Source organism: Lethenteron reissneri, unplaced genomic scaffold, assembly GCF_015708825.2.
Source record: "Lethenteron reissneri isolate LAM-NWPU_2019-01 unplaced genomic scaffold, ASM1570882v1 scaffold_1848, whole genome shotgun sequence".
Taxonomy (NCBI): Eukaryota; Metazoa; Chordata; class Hyperoartia; order Petromyzontiformes; family Petromyzontidae; genus Lethenteron; species Lethenteron reissneri.
The window spans coordinates 405,923-429,122 of NW_026891606.1; the positions used below are offsets into that span (position 1 = coordinate 405,923).

Here is a 23,200-nt window from a genome sequence, read left to right on the forward strand (position 1 = left end):
TAGAGACAGGAGAATGAATACTTACCCCCCTAGAAAGGAGCCACTGCCACGCGGAATGTTGGAATGCTCGCTGCGGAGGAGAGACACAGGTTATATGTACACAGACACACACACAGGTACAAACAAAGACCAAGATCCTCGCATATAGCCTTAACAGACTCTAGGGGCAGGTGCAGTAAGTGAGCACCTATGAAGGCCAGAACGGCACACGAGGGGGTGGATGGCCTGCATCACGCCCAGCCGCCTTTGTCTCCCCAGTGGCGATATTTTCACGCACCGGACCAGGTACTAATTTGAGGCTGAGTCGACCAAGGGGAGGCTCAGGACTTGTTACGGTAATCGTCACTGGTGTCGGCCGTGAGCGGGAATCGAACCCAGGTCGCCATTTTCGAAGCAGCGCGTGCTAACCGCTACACTACCACTCCTAAAACACACAGACACAACAACAACAACCGCCATTCGCCACTAAGTGGCGGTGACGTCACCACGACGCTTGTGCCAGGCCATGTGCACCTTGAGGCATCGTGAAGTTTCGAACGCCCGCTGGCAGGAGGTCACGGCGCAGACCTAGGTGCCACGGGTCGACTGACTGAGATGACCGAGATGACTGGCTGATGCACCACGTGCCCCAAACTGTGCCCACTTGCTGCGCTTTATCTGCGCGGCATTCCGCTCATTGTTGTGAGCGTAGCTTTTTAGATCTCCGTTGTTACTAGAGGGCGATTTCCTACAAATGCCCAATAGCATCCATCATTAGCCTCCTCCAGAGGCCGATCTTGACACCGCTAATACCAGTCATTGGCAAGTCCACTCAGCTCTTGTACCACATCACTTCATCTCTTATCTAGCCCGTGCCGTGGCTAGATATGCGGGCTACATGACCCAGACAACGAAAGGACTTTGTCCAGGTCTTTCAAGGATGGGTGAGCTCCTCACACAATCCAGCCTGGTTAAACCTAGAATGGATCATAGCAGACTAGCCTAAACCTTTCTCCCAGCAAATATTTTCGATTAGGGGTCCATGTTTCGCAAGCGTAGACAAAGGGAGGGCATAACCGGAGCCAAAAAGACCTGAAGCTTCATGTTGGAGCGACAGACCAGGTAGCTTCAATACAATGTTATGCAACCGATGAAAAGATATTGCCGCTCATTTGATTCGGAGTGCAACCTCTGCTGTCAAACCAGAGCCAGTCAGGAGCAAACTCCTCAGGTATGAGAAACTCTCCACTATCTCCACAACTGCCCCATCTCTAATTGGGAGTTTTCGGGGTGGAGTGACTGATAGTACAAAATACCCAGGCAGGTGCTTAGTTTTGGTGGGGCTGATGGTAAGGTTCCACGTCTTTGTGGCACGCTCCAGGTTCAGCAGCAGCACCTCCAGCTCCTCCTCTGAGTAAGCTGCAATCACCAGATTACACTGGTCAACAAAAAAAATTCTGACCTGGACTTTTGCAGCTGTTTTAGAATAATTTCAGGGTGCTGATTCCAAATCTGATCTCAGATTTGCTCTATCACATCATTTTTATGCTATTGGCATACCCCATTTTCATTGATTTTACCTGAAATAAACTCTGTCACTTATGATTGCAAGTTGTTGCGAGTCAGTGACTGCTTTAGTGTTAAAATATGGTGCTGTATTTTTAGGATAGTGTGTTTATAATATCATTTTATGTAGATATCCACATTTATTTAATATTTTTCTTCTTCAGTTTTTATTGAAAATGCAATACAGTGATCCCTCGTTTATCGCGAAGTAGGATTGGCCCCCCTAGGAATTTCCGTATATGTGTGTGTGGGTACCAGAATGTTTAAACTATGTATATTTAAGCTTTATATATATATTTTACTTAAATCTATTTAATTATAAAACCTTAATATTATACAGTACATTCACTCTCTCTCTCTCATACGATACGTATTATGGTGTTCTACACTCACCAGTTAATTTCGAACACAACACTAAGATACGCGAGACACAGTTGACAGCGTGAACGAGAGTGGCGAGATACAACACGGGAAGGCGCTTAGAGAATATGCGATGATGCGCAGCCAATCAGCTCACGGGATACTGTACATCCACTCGTGCTCTCATTCGTCGATCTCGCGCCGGGAACCAATCACGTGCCTTGTCTGAGTGCCCGTGGGTACAGTATGTACAAAGCCGTTTCTCTCGTGCATCACGATGAAACAACGCTGCTTTCCGCAATACGGCTGCCGATATGGCGGTATTTTAGAATTTTTATTTTTCGATTAATATTTTTGAAAAATCCGCGATGCACTGAGGCCGCGAAACTTGAACCGCGAATAATCGAGGGATTACTGTATTTGATATCTCAAAAACCTGATGTGATAGACAAAAACTGATGCCAGATTTTGAATCAGCACCCCAAAATTACCTTAAAACCGTTGGCATACCTTATGCCAGAAAAAGTGTGTTGACCAGTATTCTTAGGTGTTTTCGGTAAAGTCACGTAGGTAAAACATCAAAATTAATAAAATAATAAAATAAAATAAAGATCACGACGTTTTTTGGCCCCTCTCTCCCGATACTTTCCATTCATTGGCCCTCATATTCTGATGAGCCCCCCCCTCTCCTCCCCCCTCAACTCGCTTTTAAGGGATTACATCTTGAATCATTGCCTCACTTGAAGCAGCAAATCTGGCTGTGACTGTCCCACCTGATGACGGAGACTTGTGTTGCCTCCGAAACGTCGTGATCTTTATTTTATTTTATTATTTTATTAATTTTGATGTTTTACCTACGTGACTTTACCGAAAACACCTAAGAATATGATTCCTTGCAGTCACGAAAGCTTCAAGTCTAGAATTAATGTGTTGACCAGTGTTATCGGCATACATAACATGGTTGAGCGATAGAGAGCCATCCCTCAACCACACTCACCCACTCAAACACACATACAGGTACACACACAGGTAGATACAAGCTCACACACACTCACACTCATATTTACTCACACACACAGGCGTCGTCTTTGTGAATACATTTTATTGAGAGAGTAACTGAGTCAAGTGAACACAGCTTTTCTTTCTCAGCCGGGCCCAAAGGCCACGATGATAAAGAACCAAACTCCCACACTATAGTGCAGCAATCAGCACAAACACCGTCTAAACCACCGAGACAATCTTCACCGACTAGACCCTCTTCATTGACGAGAACATCTAGACCATCTACACTGTCTACACCATCTAGACCATCTCGACTCTCTAGACCGTCTATGCTGTGTTAGACTATCTACATTGTCTAGACCATCTACACCATCTAGAACATCTACACCATCTAGACCATCTAGAACATCTAGAACATCTCGACTCTCTCGACCGACTATATTGTCTAGACCATCTACACCGTCTAGACCATCTACACCATCTAGACTCTCTAGACCATCTAGAACATCTAGAACATCTCGACTCTCTAGACCAACTAGACTCTCTCGACCGTCTACACTAACTAGACCGTCTAGACCGTCTAGACCATCTAGACCATCTATACTGACTAGACCATCTGCACCGTCTAGACCAACCAGACGGTCTACACCATCTAGACTGTCTTCACCGTCTTAGACCGACTAGACCGTCTCGACCAAGTAGACCGTCTAGACCAGGGGTCGGCAACCTACGGCTCCGGAGCCGCATGCGGCTCTTTACGGGCTGCTTCTTGACGATATGTACGTATGTACAGTATGTACTCAGATGCATTGCGGCTCTTGAAATACTGAATTTTGTACCGAATTGGAAAGAAATGGCTCTTCTTGTTATTTTGGTTGCCGACCCCTGGTCTAGACCAACTAGACGGTCGAGACCATCTAGACCATCTAGACCATCTAGACCATCTATACTGTCTAGACCATCTGCACCGTCTAGACCAACGAGACAGTCTACACCATCTAGACTGTCTTCACCGTCGGGGAGAGGCAGGAGAGGAAAGAGAGGATGAGAGGCAGGAGAAGGCAGAGTAGCTGCTGCCGCACCGTAGCCGACCGTGCCAATGAGAGGATTGTGAATCCTCGCACTTTTTAGCCAGCCACACTGTGCACGCACACTGCCCTCTCAGCGCTGCCCTCTCAGCGCTGCCCTCCCCCCACCACCATCTCACTGCCCTTCTCCTTATTTCTACACAGGTTCGAGACGCCCACCGCAACCTTGGTGATGGCTGCCCCGGCAATCCCCACGACAGCCTGAGCTGCAGGACCCAGCCCAGCCGCTCCTACAGGGGGCAGGGAGAGGGGAGGGGCAGGGGGTGAGATAGGGGGGCAGGGTGGGAGAGGGACGGGGGGGGGAGGTTGGAGGGGGAGGATGAGGGGAGGAAGGGAGAAGAGAGGAGTGGGGAGAGGTGAGAGAAGGAGGGAAGGGGTGGTTAACATCTCGCAACTGCAGCAATCCAGAGGTTACCTGGGGGACCTGTGTCTGTGTCTCTGAGTGTGTACATTAGCCAGAACTTGTCTTTACAGCACGACTAGAGGCTACCTGGGAGATCTTTGCCTCTGTGTCTACTCTAGTCACGGCTACTGACAGCCCTTGCCCCCTTACAGCCCTGCTAGAGGCTACCTAGGGGTACATTTGTCTCTGTGTCTACTCTATTTGCTACTGCTAAAAGCACTTCCCCCTATTGCCCTACTAGAGGCTACCTGGGTGACCTTTGTATGCGTCTCTGAGTGTGTGTGTAGTCCGGAAAAACAATCCCCTACCTCCTCGGTGGTGTCGGACGGTAACGCTGTGGTGAGTAACGCCATGGGGGAACGGACAATTATATATTTGGCTATACCCCCTTATGGTGCTTGTAGCCATCACAGCAGCCAATGGGAACTCTGGACGGGTGCGAGGGGCTGGTAACCCATCCACCTTCAATTCAAGCACCAGGCTTGTGTCAGAGGCCTCGGGGGGGGATTGTTGTCTATGACGTCTCGTGGCCAAACCCCATTTGGTGTAGCCTGGAGACTGATCCCGGCACCCTCAGGGTTCCTCAAGAAACGATAAAAACAGCCACTGCGGGTGGCCACGTAGAATGTTTGAACGCTCACTCCGAAGGAGAGGCTGCTACTCCTCTGTCAGGAGCTGGACAAGCACTGCCTGGATCTGTACGGCATTCAGGACGTCCAGTGTACTGGCTCTGGCTCCAGTCACCTTGAGGGGTGGCAGTCTTCTACTCAAGACAGGAGACTGCCAAACAGTTTGAAGGGGGTGTGGGAGCATGGCAGTGAGATGTGGGAAGCTGTAATCCCCAGGCTACTGTGGGCTCGCCTTCCCAACAAGAAGAGGTGAGGAATGGTGGTGGTGGTTGCTTATACCCCCACCGAAGATGAACATCAGGGAGGGATGCAGGCATGTCTGATGATTCAGATGCCTTCTATGCCGTCCTATCACAGGTGCTATCTAAAGTGGCAACTTGGGCTAAAGTCGTCCTGTTGGGTGACTTTAATGCCCGAGTACAATACCATCAATAGGCCTGGGCTCTGGGTTGTTCTTCGTGCTTTTGGGGTCCCTAACTTTCTGCTCAAAATCATTAAGAACCTTCATGATGGTGGGCAGGCCCGGGTAAAGCGGGGAGTCAGAGCCATTTCTTTTTCATCTTAGGGTGTACATTATTTAACATCGTTTTGACCACGTAGTTCGAGAAGCCTTCCATGGCTGTACTGGAGGATCTCCATCTGGTACAAGGGTACGGTCGAGGGATGGGTCCCTATTGGGCAACCATGTTATGTATGCCGATAATCTGGTGATTGCAGTTTACTCAAAGGAAGAGATTGAGGTGCTGCTGCTAGACCTGGAGCGTGCCACTAATAGGTGGAGCCTTACCATCAGACCCACCAAAACTAAGCACCTGCCTGGGTATTTTGTACCATCAAAAACTCCACCCCCACACCTCCCAATTTGTAATTGGGCAGTTATGGAGAGAGTGGAGAGGCCCCATACCTGGGCGGTGTGCTCATGACCAGCTCCGGTGTGACAGCAGAGGTCTCACTCCGAATCAGTCGAGAGGCATATTTTCATTGGCTACGTAATGTTACGTGGAAGCTACCTGGTCTGCAGCTCCACACGAAGCGTCGGGTCTTCTCGGCCACATTCATGCCCTCCTTTCCCTTCACTTGCAAAACGTGCACCACCCCTAGTGGAACATCTTCGCCAGTTAGAAACATTCACACTGACCTGCCTATCATCCATCCTGGGTTTAACCAGGCTGGATTGTGTGAGGAGCTCCCAACACCTTGAATAATCTGGACAAAGTTCCATCGGTGAGCTCCTCCGGCAGGCGAGGCTACGTCCTGCTAGAGGCTACCCGGAAGTACATTTGTCTCTGTCTCCTTTACTCGCTACTAATCAAAGCACTTGCCCCCTAACCGCCCTGCTATAGGCTAACTGGGAGTACTCGTTACTACAACAGCATTTGCCGCTACAGCCATGATAGAGGCTAATCAAGAGTGCCTTTGTCTCTGCGTCTCCTCTACTCACTACTAACGCACAGCCCTTGTCACCCTGACAACAGCCCTGGCCAGAGGCCCTCCTAGCCGGGGCCCTGCCTCCTTACCGGCGGCCTGCAGCCAGGCCACGATCCCTCCGGCCGCCACACCACCTCCGTTGGCGGCCGCGGCCAAGGCCATGGCCTTGGCCGCGATCCCTCCAGCGGCGATCCCTCCAGCGCCGAAGCCCGCGGCTCCTATTGCCACTGGGGCCACTGCAACTGCGCCCACTGGCTCACAACAACAACAAGCATGGCAACAACAACAATGACAACAGTGAGGAGGGAGGGGGATAGCCCACAACAACAACGATGGTAACAACACCGTCACACAAACGAACACGTGGATGCATGGCGTCGCAGCAGCGTCACCATCACACAGCATCAGACACAGCATCACACAGCATCACACACAGGATCATACAGCATCACAAACAGCAATACACACAGCATCATACAAAGTATCACACACTATCACACAGCATCACACACAGCATCACACACAGCATCACAGACAGGCGAACACAACATCACACACAGCATCACACAGCCTCACACACAGCAATACACACAGCATCATACAAAGCATCACACAGCATCACACAGCATCACACACAGCCTAACACAGCATCAACAACAACAACGACCGCCATTCGCCACGAAGTGGCGGTGACGACACCACGACGCTTGTGCCAGGCCATGTGCACCTTGAGGCCACATGAAGTGTCGAACGCCCGCTGGCAGGAGGTTACGGGGCAGACCCAGGTGCCACTCGTCGACTGACTGAGACGACTGGCTGATGCACCACCTGTGCCCCCTGCTGTGCCAACTTGCTGTGCTTTAGCCACCAGGCGCTCCTCTCGTTGTTGTGAGCATCGCTCCTCCGCCCTCCATTGTTGTTGGAGGGCGACTGCCTCCAACTGCCCAGTAGCCTCCTTCACGAGCCTCCAGTTATCGGCAAGTCAACTCAGCTCCACATCCTCCTGTACCACATCACTCCATCTCTTCCCTAGCCCGTGCCGCGCCCATTTAGCAACCTCGATCCAACAGAACAAAAGCTGTTTTGACATGCGGTGGCTGGGCATTCGGGCTACATGGCCCAGCCAACGCAGTCTTGCCTGCCGTAGGAGCTCACCAATGGGACTTTGTGCAGATCTTTCAAGGATTTGTTAGCTCCTCACACAATCCAGCCTGGTTAAACCCAAGATGGATCGTAGGCAGGCCAGCATAAATGTTTCTAACCGGCGAAGATGTTCCATTAGGGGGGTCCACGTTTCGCAAGCGTAGAGAAGGGAAGGAATGACCATGGCCGAGAAGACCTGGAGCTTCGTGCGGAGTGAGAGACCAGGTAGCATCCACACAGTGTTACGCAACCGATGAAAATATAATGCCGCTCGACTGATTCGGAGTGAGACCTCTGCTGTTAAACCGCAGCAGGTCATGAGCACACTGCCCAGGTATGGGAAACTCTCCACTCTCGCCACAACTGCCCCATCATCAATTGGGAGTTGTGGGGGTGGATTGTCCGATGATACAAAATGCCCAGGCAGGTGCTTAGTTTTGGTGGGGCTGATGATTAGTGGCAAGCTCCAGGTTCAGCAGCAGTGCCTCCAACTCCTCCTCTGAGTGAGCAGTTATCACCAGATCATCAGCATACATAACATGGTGGAGCAATAGGAAGCCATCCCTTAACCGCACCCGGGCATCGATCAGCCTCCCATTGTATCTGCACTAGATGGAAATTCCTCCAGTACAGCCATTGAAGGCTTCAAAAACTACGTGGTCAAAATAGATGTTAAATAATGTGGGAGCCAGAGGACATCCCTGTCGCACCCCAAGGTGTACAGGGAATGGCTCTGACTCCCGGCCACATAGTTTTACCCGGGCCCGCTCACCATCATAAAGGTCCTTAATGATTGTGAGCAAAGGGTCAGGGACTCCAAAAGCACAAAGAACAACCCAGAGCCCAGGCCTACTGATGGTATCATAGGCCTTGACCAGGTCAAAAAAGCAGAGATGTAGGTCTTGTTGGAATTCCCTACACCTCTGCTGTTGCAGACGGACAGAATATATGGCATCTGTGCAGGACCGCCCATTCCTGATACCGCATTGGGGCTCCGCAAACCTCTCCTCAGTGTGCCTAGCAAGGCGATGTTGAATAATCCTTGCCAGGACCTTTCTCGGCACACTGAGGAGTGAGATGCCCTTGTAGGTGTTACAGTCTGCGCGGTCCTCCTTCTTAAAGAGGGGGACCACCAGGGCATTGTTCCAATCATGCAGAACCCATCCAGTGGTCCAGACTATTGTTATCATGTCATGTTATGTAGGGCAGTATGTGCACATATGCCACCGTCCCTCAGCATTTCGCTTGGGAGATCATTTCTTCCCGGTGCCCTTCTGGATTGCCTTAAGTACTTCCTCAACAGATGGCACCTCAGCCAGCCACTCACAGGGGATGACTTCTTCCTCCAATATTTGAGACACCGCTGCCTCGGCAGGGTCATCCCCACTTTGTCCCATGTTGTTTTCCTGGATGAGGGATTTCCCCTTCCCCAGGACCTCACAGAAATGCTCAACAAATCTGCAAACCTGTTCCTGGGGGTCGGAAATTGGATCACAGTTCTTTCCCCTAATGATGGTAAAAGGTGTGGTGGTGCAGGTTACTTTTTTTGATGGAATTAAAGAGCGATTTGTGATCGCGGGCCACTGAGGCAGACTCCATCTCCTCAGCAACCCGCGACCACCACCCATCCTTGCAGCGCCTCACGGTTCTCCGAACCTCTGAGCGAAGGCTGCGGTAAGCCTCCTCATTCTCTGATGTGGGATGCTGGAGCCGATGAGAGTGGGCCTTTCGCTTTTTCTCAGAAATCTTGAACACCTCCTCTGTCAGCCAGGGTCTCTGGGGAGGTCTGAACCATGGACCTAAAGCAGCCATTGCAGCTGCATGAGCCACAATCCTAAACCTTGCCCATTTCCTCTCGACATCAGGAGGAGTGGGGGATGATGGCAACCCCAGCTGCAAGCGATGATTAAATTCTCGCTTGCAACTTTCATCAGCTAGCTGAGACCAGGCCATCTTAGGTTTGAATGGGGTCCTGGGTTTACACCCACCAACGGAATGGAAGAATGGCAGGCGCATCTTACATATGACAAGTTGATGGTCATATTCTTAGGTTTTTTCGGTAAAGTCACGTAGGTAAAACATCAAAATTAATGAAAATAAAATAAAATAAAACAAAAAATCACGACGTTTCGGAGGCAACACAAGTCTCCGTCATCAGGTGGGACCGTCACAGCCGAATTAGCTGCATCAAGTGAGGCAATGATTCAAGATGTAATCCCTTAGATGAATCATTGCCTCACTTGATGCAGCTAATTCGGCTGTGACGGTCCCACCTGATGACGGAGACTTGTGTTGCCTCCGACACGTCGTGATTTTTTGTTTTATTTTATTTTATTTTCATTAATTTTGATGTTTTACCTACGTGACTTTACCGAAAAAACCTAAGAATATGATTCCTTGCAGTCACGACAGCTTCAAATCTAGAATTAAGTTGATGGTCAGTTTGCAGATCAGCTCCACGGTAGGTCCTGGTGTCAAGGACATGGGCCCGCATCTGCTGTTCCGTCACTATGTAGTCCAGCAGATGTTCTTGCTTCGACCCGGCATGCATCCATGATGTAGTGTGGATGTGCCTATGCCGGAACAGTGTGTTGGTAATTACAAGCCCATGGGCTGCACAAAATCTAGCAGCCTCCTACCGTTGTTATTGAGTAAATCCGGCCCATACCTTCCAATAACTCCCGACCAGGTGCCAGCATCATGACCAACTCGGGCATTGAAGTCACCCAAAAAGATAACTCTATCCCGAGGGGCTACTTTAGCTAGCACCTGTGACAGGAGGTCATAGACGGCATCTGACTCATCGGTGGGGGCATAAGTAATCACTACCACCACTCCTCGCCTCTGGTTGATTGGAAGGCAAGCCCAGAGGAGCCTGGGGCTTACAGCTTCCCACATCACGCCACACTCCCACACCCCCTTCATTCTTTTATTCAGAAGAAGAGCCACACCCTGTTGCTTGGCAGTCTCCTTCCCCGAGTAGAGAACTGTCCATCCCTCATGGTGGCAGGAGCCAGAGCCGGTCCATCGGACCTCCTGAATACCACAGAGATCCAGGCGGTACCAGTCCAGCTCCCGACAGAGGAGTGGCAGCTTCTCCTCTGCAGTGAGCTTTCGAACATTCTACGTGGCCACACGTAGTGGTTTTTTGTTGTTTCTGGAGGAGCCCCGAGGGTAAGGATTCAGTCTCATGGGGTCATAGACGCCTGTCCCCCCGAGACCTCTAGCACAAGCTTATTAATTTGAGATTTAAACGTAGTTTAGTGGTAATTAATTGAAGGTGGAGGGGTCACCAGCCCCTCGCACCCTTCCAGAGCCCCCATTTAGCCGCTGTGATGGTTGCAAACGCCATGCGACAAAAAGCCAAACAGAATTCGCCCTCCCCCTACGTCACTGCCCACGACAGCGTTGCCCGTCTGGCACCACGAGGAGGTAAGGGGTTGTTTTGCTGTGTGTGATGCTGTGTGTGATGCTGTGTGATGCTGTGTTAGGTTGTGTGTAATGTTGTGTATGTTGCTGTGTGTGATGCACACGTGGAGGCGTGGCGATGTTATCGCTTACCTCCTGCGGCTGCCATGACGCCAACCTCACACCAGTTGATCGACTCGTCCTCTGTGTGGGGGTTACACAGTGCGATTAGTTCCACGTCCTCACATGTACACACTGCACTTTACACTACTATATACTACACTATACACTACTATACACTACTATATACTACTACACTATACACTACTATATACTACTACACATTACTACACTATACACTACTATTTACTACTACACACTAATACACTGTACACTTTTTTCTTCCTGGTTCTTTCGGTAATGTCACGTAGAAAGAATTTAATAAAATAATAAAAATAAAACATAATAAAATAATTCTCACGACGTTTCGGCCACAACGCAAGTAGCCGTCTTCATGTGAAGAACAGGTCTGTCAAGGAGACAGAAATCTGAATTGAACGCCCCAGGATTGAAGCGACTATTTATGTTGGGATGGAGGGGCGAAGAGCGTCTTGACCAAATAATTTGCATATCAAGAGGAATTTAGCATATTTATGGGAAATGCAGAAATGCAATTAGTACAATTTGTGAAATGCGTAGGGGGTCTGGCGAGGGGTTTAAAGTCACTATGCCCATGCATTATGCAGGATTAGCAGCATCAAAGGGAGGAAGTGAGGTCAGAATTAATAAAGGGAAGGAATGTTAATAATATGGCGCAATGGGAGACTAGGAGGCTTGCAGTGGAGCAAAGAATCCATTCTCTCATGGTAGCCGGATGGCTTGCAGAGAACCTCTGTCTTGGAGAAGCCATCCGGCTACCATGAGAGATTCTTCCATGAGGCGATCCACATATACAAACACAGAGACAATTTCAACCGAGAAGATGAATTTTGGCTCAGCAATCATTGGAAGGACGTAATAAACCATTTCGGATCTTAACTGATTGTGTTCACGTTTATGGTGACTTTCAGACCGCAGTCCACTCACTGACATTGACTATATATCTTGTATTCTCCGCAAGGAATGGATTCTTTGCTCCACTGCAAGCCTCCTAGTCTCCCATTGAGCCATATTATTAACATTCCTTCCCTTTATTAATTCTGACCTCACTTCCTCCCTTTGATGCTGCTAATCCTGCATAATGCATGGGCATAGTGACTTTAAACCCCTTGCCAGACCCCCTACGCATTTCACAAGTAGCACTAATTGCATTTATGCATTTCCCATGAATATGCTAAATTCCTCTTGATATGCAAATTATTTTGTCAAGACGCTCTTCACCCCTCTATCCCAACATAAATAGTCGCTTCAATCCTGGGGCGTTCCATTCAGATTCTGTCTCCTTGACAGACCTGTTCTTCACCTGAAGACGGCTACTTGCGTTGTGGCCGAAACGTTGTGAGAATTATTTTATTATGTTTTATTTTTATTATTTTATTAAATTCTTTCTACGTGACTTTACCGAAAGAACCAAGAAGATGAATTCCTGCAGTCACGAAAGCTTTAAATCGAAAAATACACTGTACACTAGTAAATATTACAACATACAAAACTATATCCACTACACTATACACGACACTCTACACTACTATATACTAAAATGTGGGGATTGTGCACAGAGCGGTTAAATATATATACTCACACATATATACACTACACTGATGTACACACTGCACTATACATGGACTCCTCTACTTACGAACCAGTTCGCTTCCAGAGATCTGTGTTCGTAAATCGATTTGTTCGTTAGTCAGAGGTCGCAATCGGGTACCCGATACCCGTACCCTACCTGATACCCGGCTACCTGTACCCGGCCGGGAACGGGTACGGGTACCCATTTGCGACCCTGATGCGGCTGGGTACGGGTACGGTTAAGGAAACAACCCGTTTGCGACCTCTGTCGTAAGTACAAACTTTAATCCTGTCGATTCCAAACGTGTTGTACGGCGTGTACAGTAAACACGGGGAATGGCTTCAAGAGTTGTATAATCTCCTGCAGATGTAGATGCCGCTGTATCTTCAAGTTCTGCAGATGTAGATGCCACTGGTTCTTCACATTCTGCAGATGTAGATGCCACTGGTTCTTCAGGTTCTGCACATGTAGATGCCACTGGTTCTTCCGGTTCTGTAGATGTAGATGCCACTGATTCTTCACGTTCTGCAGATGTAGATGCCACTGGTTCTTCACGTTCTGCAGACCACTGGTTCTTCATGTTCTGCAGATGTAGATGCCACTGGTCTTCATGTTCTGCAGATGTAGATGCCACTGGTTCTTCCGGTTCTGCAGATGTAGATGCCACTGGTCTTCATGTTCTGCAGAAGTAGATGCCACTGGTTTTTCATGTTCTGCAGATGTAGATGCCACTGGTTCTTCAAATTCTGCAGATGTAGATGCCACTGAATCTTCAGGTTCTGTAGATGTAGATGCCACTGGTTCTTCCGGTTCTGTAGATGTAGATACCACTGATTCTTCACGTTCTGCAGATGTAGATGCCACTGGTTCTTCACGTTCTGCAGACCACTGGTTCTTCATGTTCTGCAGATGTAGATGCCACTGGTCTTCATGTTCTGCAGAAGTAGATGCCACTGGTTTTTCATGTTCTGCAGATGTAGATGCCACTGGTTCTTCAAATTCTGCAGATGTAGATGCCACTGAATCTTCAGGTTCTGTAGATGTAGATGCCACGAGTTCTTCGGGTTCTGTATATGAAGATGCCACTGGTTTTTCACGTTCTGCAGATGTACGACTCTCGTTAAAAAAGGCAGATGGACATAGTGACAGGTTTGTACGTATCTCTGAATGTTCGTAAGTAGAGCAGTCCTTATACTTCTATACACTACTACACACCATAAATACCATACAATATACTACACTACTATACAATACACTACTATACACAACGCTATACACTATACGTGACACTATACAATGCACTACTATATACACTCACTACTATATACTATTACACTGCACTTTTATATACAAAACACTATATACTACACTACTATACACTACTACACACTACATTACTATCCACTACTACACACTACACTACTATCCACTACTACACACTACACTACTATACACTACTACACACTACAGTATTATACACGACACTATACACTATACGAGACACTATGCAATGCACTACTATATACACTATATACTAGACTACTTTATACTATTACACTGCACTTTTATATACACGACACTTTATACTACACCACTATACACTACTACACACTACACTACTATACACGACACTACTATACACGACACTATACACTACGCGAATATACACTACATTACTGTATACAACACGATACACTGCACTACTATACACATTGCTATACGCTACAATACAGCATTAAACAAAACATAGCTGCACTCACACACGTGTACACACACATGTACACACACAACAACAACAACAACCGCCATTCGCCACTAAGTGGCGGTGACGTCACCACGATGCTTGTGCCAGGCCAAGTGCACCTTGAGGCCACGTGAAGTGTCGAAAGCCCGCTGGCAGGAGGTCACGGGGCAGACCCAGGTGCCACTGGTCGACTGACCGAGATGACCGAGATGACTGGCTGATGCACCACCTGTGCCCCCTACTGTGCCAACTTGCTGTGCTTTAGCCACCCGGCGCTCCGCTCGTTGTTGTGAGCGTCGCTCCTCCGCCCTCCGTTGTTGTTGGAGGGCGACTGCCTCCAACTGCCCAGTAGCGTCCTTCACGAGCCTCCTCCACTGAGGCCGATCTTGACACCGCTGGTACCAGTCATCGGCAAGTCCACTCAGCTCCACGTCCTCCTGTACCACATCACTCCATCTCTTCTCCAGCCCGTGCCGCGCCCGTCTAGCCCCCTCGATCCGGCCGAACAAAAGCTGTTTAGGCATGCGGTGGCTGGGCATGCGGGCTACATGACCCAGCCAACGCAGCCTTGCCTGCCGGAGGAGCTCACTGATGGGACTTTGCCCAGATCTTTCAAGGATTTGTGAGCTCCTCACACAATCCAGCCTGGTTAAACCCAGGATGGATCGTAGGCAGGCCAGCCTAAATGTTTCCAACCGGCGAAGATGCTCCACCAGGGGGGTCCACGTCTCGCAAGCGTAGAGAAGGGAGGGAATGACCGTGGCCGAGAAGACCTGAAGCTTCGTGCGGAGCGACAGACCAGGTAGCTTCCACACAGCGTTACGCAACCGATGAAAAGATATTGCCGCTCGACTGATTCGGAGTGAGACCTCTGCTGATAGACTGGAGCCGGTCATAAGCATACACACGTGTACACACACACGTTCACACACACATGTACACACATACACGTGTACACACACGCACACACCTGAACACACACACGTGCTGTACTCACCTTTAGCTATTGCGGGCGTGAGCGAGACGCTCAAGATGGCGGCGATAAAGAGGACGGCGATCCTTTGTGACGTCATAGCTGACTCGGTGCTTGTGGTGAACCAATGAGAACGACGGCAGCTGCAACCTGCACGGCACCACACAGGGAAAAAAATAACCCGTAAAAACAAAGTTTTTCACTCTAAATCCTTTATATGCGTGGCGGCTAGAGTCCTCTCGTCCTCTGGCTTGAGATCGCTGCCACCTATGGGTCAGATGATTGTCTGCCAGCATTAAGCAATTGGTAATTAAATATTTAAAAAAATTTCCCTAAAAAGTGTAAAAATTTAGAAAAAAATTTTCGCGAAAATTAATTGTCTCGCACAACGAGTCTGTGTGCAAAATGTCAGCGCGATTGGATCACGGGAAGTGTGTTAAAAAACGACCGAAAGATTTGCACGGTCGTAAGCAAGCAAGCACGCAAGCAAGCAAGCGAACTTAATATAAAGGATTTAAAAAGATTCCCCCTCGCAGCCTCTTAACAAACTGTAGGAGCGAGTGCTCACTGACTCATTCACCAATAACAATACCCGCCATTCGCCACTAAGTGACACACACAAACTCACCACACACAGACATAGACACACTCACCGCCCACCCGCATTCACCACTCACCAATACCAATTCTCGCCATTCGCCACTAAGTGACTTTGATGTCACCACGGCGCCTGTGCCAGGCCAGGCGCATTTTTAAGCCACGTGAAGTGTCAAAGGCTCACTGACAGGACGTCTCCGGACAGACCCAGGTGCCATGAGTTGGCTAGGATGACGAGTAGACGCACCAGTTGTACCCCTTACTGTGCCAACTTCCTCCATTTTAGCTACCTGGCACTCCGCCCATTGTTGTGAGCGTTGCTCCTCTTCGCTCAGTTGTTGGTGGAGGGCGGGCGACTGCCTCCAACTGCCCAGTAGCGTCATTCACAAACCTCCTCCACAAATATTGACTTAAAGCTTTCGTGACTGCAGGAATTCATATTTTTTGGGTCGTTCGGTAAAGTCACGTAGATAGAAAATAACAAAAAGTAACAAACAAAAAACTACGACGTTTCGATCGCAACACAAGCGTCCATCATCAGGAAGAGAGAATTAGCTTCTAAAGGTAAACTGTTTATAAAGGTTTGAAATGGGCAGAGCCCAAATGACAACCAGGCGAGGTAGTTAACATCTTCCTAGCCACTGTGGGGTTATGGGCTATATCCCTTGCCCCCCTCTCTCCCCTCTCTCTCTCGCACACACACCCCTCTCTCAGAGTCTCACCTCTCTCTCTTCACGATCTCCGCTCTCTCTCTCGCAGGGCTGCTTTTGTACCCAGGCAGGGACCGCCTCTGGCGCCGCGTCACGGATTTCCCTGTTCGCTCCGTGACGGCGTTCATCAGAAATGCACTCCCTGCAGCGGCATGCAGCTCATACAGCTGTAGCTGCAGAATCGTGACGCTGCTGCTGAGACATTCTCAGCTAGCGGTGACTCAGCCGCATTCTGACATTCAGCTGCAAGCAATCCGGTCTCAGCTGGGTCGTGTGTACACCTGTGTGTGTTTACCTGTCTGTGTATCTGTGTGTGTATCTGTGTGTGTACCTGTGTGTGTGTACCTGTGTGTGTATCTGTCTAAGTGTAAATGTATGTGTGCCTGTGTGTGTGTACCTGTGTTTGTGTACCTGTGTGTGTGTAGCAGTGTATGTGTACCTGTGTGTGTACCTGTGTGTGTGTACCTGTGTTTGTGTAGCTGTGTGTGTGTACCTGTGTATGTGTACCTGTGTGTGTACCTGGGTGTGTGAACCTGTGTGTGTGTGGCTGTGTGTGTGTGTGTGTCAAAGAGCGATAGTGTAGCGGTTAGCGCGCTGCGCTATGAACCCGGCGACACGGGTTCGATTCCCGCTCACGGCCAACACCAGTGACGATTATCTGAACCGGTCCCGGGTCTCCCCTAGGTCGACTCAGCCTCAAATGAGTACCTGTTACGGTGTGTAAACATCGCCACTAGGGAGACAAAGGCGTTCGGGCGTGGAGCTGGCCACCCACCCCCTCGTGTACCGTTCCGGCCTTCATAGGTGCTCGCTAACAGCACTTGCCCCAACAGTCTGTTCAGGCTATATGGGGGAATCTATCTATATGTGTGTGTGTGCCGGTGGCCCTGGGGTGACAGTCGTCTATGACGTCTCCTGGCCAAACCTTGCACAAACACACACACCCCTTTTGCCCTGATGACGACCGCTTGTATTGCGATCGTAGTTTGTTGGTGTTTTATTTGAACATATCTACGTCACTTTAGTGAAACACCCAAATAATACATTGCACAACATCGTGGTGTCGTCACCGCCACTTAGTAGTGGCGAATGGCGGTGGTTGTTATTGTGTGTTCGCCTGTGTGTACCTATTAGTGTACCTGTGTGTGTGTAACTGTATGTGTACCTGTGTGGAAACATTTAGGCTGGCATGCCTACGATCCATCCTGGGTTTAACCAGGCTGGATTGTGTGAGGAGCTCACAAATCCTTAAAATCTCTGGTCAAAATCCCATCGGTGAGCTCCTCCGGCAGGCAAGGCTGCGTTGGCTGGGTCATGTAGCCCGCATGCCCAGCCACCGCATGCCTAAACAGCTTTTGTTCGCCCGAATCGAGGGGGCTAAACGGGCGCGGCACGGGCTAGAGAAGAGATGGAGTGATGTGGTACAGGAGGACGTGGAGCTGAGTGGACTTGCCGATGACTGGTACCAGCGGTGTCAAGATCGGCCTTTGTGGAGGAGCCTCGTTAAGGACGCTACTCGGCAGTTGAAGGCAGTCGCCCTCCAACAACAACGGAGGGCGGAGGAGCGACGCTCACAACAACGAGCGGAGCGCCGGGTGGCTAAAGCAAAGCAAGTTGGTACAGTAGGGGGCACAGGTGGTACATCAGCCAGTCATCTCGGTCATCTCGGTCAGTCGACCCGTGGCACCTGGGTCTGCCCCGTGACCTCCTGCCAGCGGGCGTTCGACACTTCACGTAGCCTCAAGGTGCACTTAGCCTGGCACAAGCGTCGTGGTGACGTCACCGCCACTCAGTGGCGAATGGCGGTTGTTGTTGTACCTGTGTGTATGTGTACCTGTGTGTGTCCCTGTGTGTGTACCTGTGTGTGTCCCTGGGTGTGTACCTGTGTGTTGGGGAGCGGTAGTGTAGCGGTTAGCGCGACGCTGCATTATGAATCCTGGCGACCCAGGTTCGATTCCCGCTCACGGCCAACATCCAGTAACGATTAGCTGAATCGGTCCTGGACCTCCACTAAGTCGACTCAGCCTCAAATGAGTACCTGGTGCGGTGTGTAAACATCGCCACTGGGGAGACAAAGGCGGTAGGGCGTGGTGCTGGCCACCCACCCCCTCGTGCGTCGTTCCGGCCTTCATAGGTGCTCGCTAACTGCACTTTGATCTTTGTCTTTGTGTGTGTACCTAGGTGGTCACGTCCGACCCAAATAGTTTCTTCAGATCACTAAGAACCTTTATTCGGACATCAACTCCGAGTGCGTCTAATTGCGTGTGTACACGTGTGTGTGTGTTCCTGTTTGTGTGTGTTCCTGTTTGTGTGTGTTCCTGTTTGTGTATTTACCTGTGTGTGTGTACCTGTGTGTGTGTACCTGTGTGTGTGTACCTGTGTGTGTACTTGTGTGTGTGTCTGTGTGTGTACCTGTGTGTGTGTGTAACTGTCTGTGTGTGTGCCTGTGTGTGTGTACCTGTCTGTGTGTGTACCTGTGTGTGTGTAACTGTGTGTGTGTGTACCTGTGTGTGTGCCTGTGTGTGTACCTGTCTGTGTGTGTACCTGTCTGTGTGTACCTGTGTGTGTGTGTAACTGTTTGTGTGTGTGCCTGTGTGTGTGTGTACCTGTCTGTGTGTGTACCTGTGTGTGGGTGTACCTGTGTGTCGGTGTACCTGTGTTTGTGTGAACCTGTGTGTGTGTGTGTGTACACGTGTGTGTGTACACGTGTGTGTGCGTGTGTTCTTGTTTGTGTACCTGTCTGTGTGTGTACCTGTGTGTGTGTAACTGTCTGTGTGTGTGTACCTGTCTGTGTGTGTGTACCTGTGCGTGTGTGTGTGCCAAAGGCTTCGGGGTGACAGGCGTCTATGACGTCTCCTGGCCAAACCCCATTTCGCGGAGCCAGGAGACTGAAACGTTACTCTCGGGACTCCTCCAGAAACAAACCTTGCACCAACACACACCCCTTTTGCCCTGATGACGACCGCTTGTATTGCGATCGTAGGTTTTTGGTATTTTATTTGAACCTATCTACGTCACTTTAGCGAAACACCCGAAGAATACATTGCACAACGTCGTGGTGGCGTCACCGCCACTTAGTAGTGGCGAATGGCGGTGGTTGTTGTTGTGTGTTCGCCTGTGTGTGTACCTATTTGTGTACCTGTGTGTGTGTGTACCTGTGTGTGTACCTGTGTGTGTACCTGTGTGTGTCCCTAGTGTAGCGGTTAGCGCGCTGCGCTATCAACCCGGCGACACGGGTTCGATTCCCGCTCACGGCCAACACCAGTGATGAGTATCTGAACCGGTCCCGGGCCTCCCCTAGGTCGACTAAGCCTCAAATGAGTATCTGGTGCGGTGTGTAAACATCGCCACCGGGGAGACAAAGGCGGTCGGGCGTGGTGCTGGCCACTCACCCACTTGTATACTGTTCCGGCCTTCATAGGTGCTCGCTAACAGCACTTTGATCTTTGTCTTTGTGTGTGTACCTGGGTGGTCACGTGCCACCCACATAGTTTCTTCAGATCACGAAGTCACGTAGGTAAAAAATTCAAATAAAATAAATAAAAATAGAAGTAAAAAAGTAAATTAAATCACGACGTTTCGATTGCAACACATGATGATTGCTTGTGTTGCAATCGAAACGTCGTAATTTAATTTATTTTTATTTATTCTTTAATTGTATTTTTATTTTTTACCTACGTGACTTTACCGAAAGAACTAAAGAGTATGTGGATGGTTGTCTTCATGTCTACTTGCTACTGACAGCACTTGCCCCTACAGCCCTGCTAGAGGCTACCTGGAGATTTTGTCTTTATGTCTACTTGCTACTGACAGCACTTGCCCCTACAGCCCTGCTAGAGGCTACCTGGGGATTTTGTCGTTATGTCTACTTGCTACTGACAGCACTTGCCCCTACAGCCCTGCTAGAGGCTACCTGGGGATTTTGTCTTTATGTCTACTTGCCACTGACAGCACTTGCCCCTACAGCCCTGCTAGAGGCTACCTGGGGATTTTGTCTTTATGTCTACTTGCTAATGACAGCACTTGCCCCTACAGCCCTGCTAGAGGCTACCTGGGGATTTTGTCTTTATGTCTACTTGCTAATGACAGCACTTGCCACTACAGCCCTGCTAGAGGCTACCTGGGGATTGTTGTCTTCATGTCTACTTGCTACTGACAGCACTTGCTTCTACAGCCCTGCTAGAGGCTACCTGGGGATTTTGTCTTTATGTCTACTTGCTACTGACAGCACTTGCCCCTACAGCCCTGCTAGAGGCTACCTGGGGATTTTGTCTTTATGTCTACTTGCTAATGACAGCACTTGCCCCTACAGCCCTGCTAGAGGCTACCTGGGGATTTTGTCTTTATGTCTGCTTGCTACTGACAGCACTTGCCCCTACAGCCCTGCTAGAGGCTACCTGGGGATTTTGTCTTTATGTCTACTTGCTACTGACAGCACTTGCCCCTACAGCCCTGCTAGAGGCTACCTGGGGATTTTGTCTTTATGTCTACTTGCTAATGACAGCACTTGCCACTACAGCCCTGATAGAGGCTACCTGGGTGGATCTTCGCCTCTGCGTTTGCAGTGCCAGGTCGTGACGTTGTGGCTGATACATTCTAAGCTATCGGTGACTCAGCTGCATTCTGACATTCAGCAACCACCGCCATTCGCCACTACTAAGTGACGGTGACGCCAGCACGACACTTGTGCAATGTAGTCTTTGGGTGTTTCGCTAAAGTGACGTAGATAGGTTCAAATAAAATACCAAAAAACTACGATAGCAATACAAGCGGTCGTCATCAGGGCATAGAGGGGTGTGTGTTTGTGCAAGGTTTGTTTCTGGAGGAGCCCCGAGGGTAAAGATTCAGTCTCCTGGCTCCGCTAAATGGGGTTTGGCCACGAGACGTCATAGACGCCTGTCACCCCGGGGCAACCGGCACACACACACACAGCCACACACACAGATACACACAGACAGGTACACACACACAGGTACAAACACACAGACAGTTACACACACACAGGTACACACACAGGTACACACACAGGTACACATACACAGGTACACACACGTACACACACAGATAGAAACACACACAGGTACACACACACAGCCAGTTACACACACAGATGCACACACACAGGTTCACACACAGGTACACACACAGACAGTTACACACACAGGTGCACACACTGGTACACACCCATACAGGAACACATACACAGGTGTACACACACACACACACAAAGATAAAAATCCCCCTATAGCCTTAACAGACTTTAGGGGTAAGTGCTGTTAGCGAGCACCTATGAAGGCCGGAACGGCACACGAGGGGGTGGGTGGCCAGCACCACGCCCTACCGCCTTTGTCTCCCCAGTGGCGATGTTTACACTCCGCACCAGGTACTCATTTGAGGCTGAGTCCACCTAGTAGAGGTCCAGGACCGGTTCAGTTAATCATCACTAGGTGTTTGCCGTGAGCGGGAATCGAACCTGGGTCACCGGGTTCATTGTGCAGCGTAGCGCTAACCGCTACACTACCGCTCCCCAACACACAGAAAAACACACAGAGGTACACACACAGGTACACACACAGAGGTACATACACAGAGGTACACACACAGAGGTACATACACAGAGGTACACACACTGAGGTACACACAGAGACAGGTACACAACAACCGCCATTCGCCACTAAGTGGCGGTGACGTTACCACGACGCTTGTGCACACAGAGGTACACACACAGGTACACACACAGGTTTACACCCACACAGGCACACATACATGTTCACATACACAGATACACACACAGGTAAACACACACACGTAAACACACACGTACACACACGTACACACACAGGTACACACACAGAGGTAAACACACACACAGGTGTGCACACAGATACACACACAGGTGTGCACACACACAGGTAAACACACACACACAGGTACACACACAGGTACACACACACAGGTACACACACACAGGTAAACACACACACACAGGTACACACACAGGTACACACACACAGGTAAACACACACACAGGTACACACACACAGGTGCACACACAGGTGCACACACATGTGTACACACAGATACACACACAGGTACACACACACAGGTAAACACACACACACAGCTACACACAGGTAAACACACACACACAGGTACACACACACAGGTAAACACACACACACAGGTACACACAGGTAAACACACACACACAGGTACACACACAGGTGCACACACATGTGTATACACAGATACACAGGTACACACACAGGTACACACACAGGTACACACACACACAGGTACACACACACAGCCACACACACACAGGTACACACACACAGGTACACACACACAGGTACACATACACTGCTACACACACACAGATACACAAACACAGGTACACACACACAGGCACACATACATTACACATAGACAGATACA

The 23,200-nt window shown here is 49.5% G+C and overlaps 1 protein-coding gene across 1 annotated transcript; it reads right to left on the reverse strand.

Annotated features, from left to right (window-relative positions):
- Window positions 1–2,989: 2,989 nt before the first annotated feature.
- On the reverse strand, window positions 2,990–15,605 carry LOC133339370 (interferon alpha-inducible protein 27-like protein 2A). The gene is made up of 4 exons (XM_061547506.1): window positions 15,480–15,605; window positions 11,160–11,210; window positions 6,545–6,706; window positions 2,990–4,225 (listed from the first exon to the last, which is right to left on the reverse strand). The coding sequence occupies exons 1-4, from the start codon at window positions 15,553–15,555 to the stop codon at window positions 4,083–4,085; spliced, it is 432 nt and encodes a 143-aa protein (XP_061403490.1). The 5' UTR covers window positions 15,556–15,605; the 3' UTR covers window positions 2,990–4,082.
- Window positions 15,606–23,200: the final 7,595 nt, after the last annotated feature.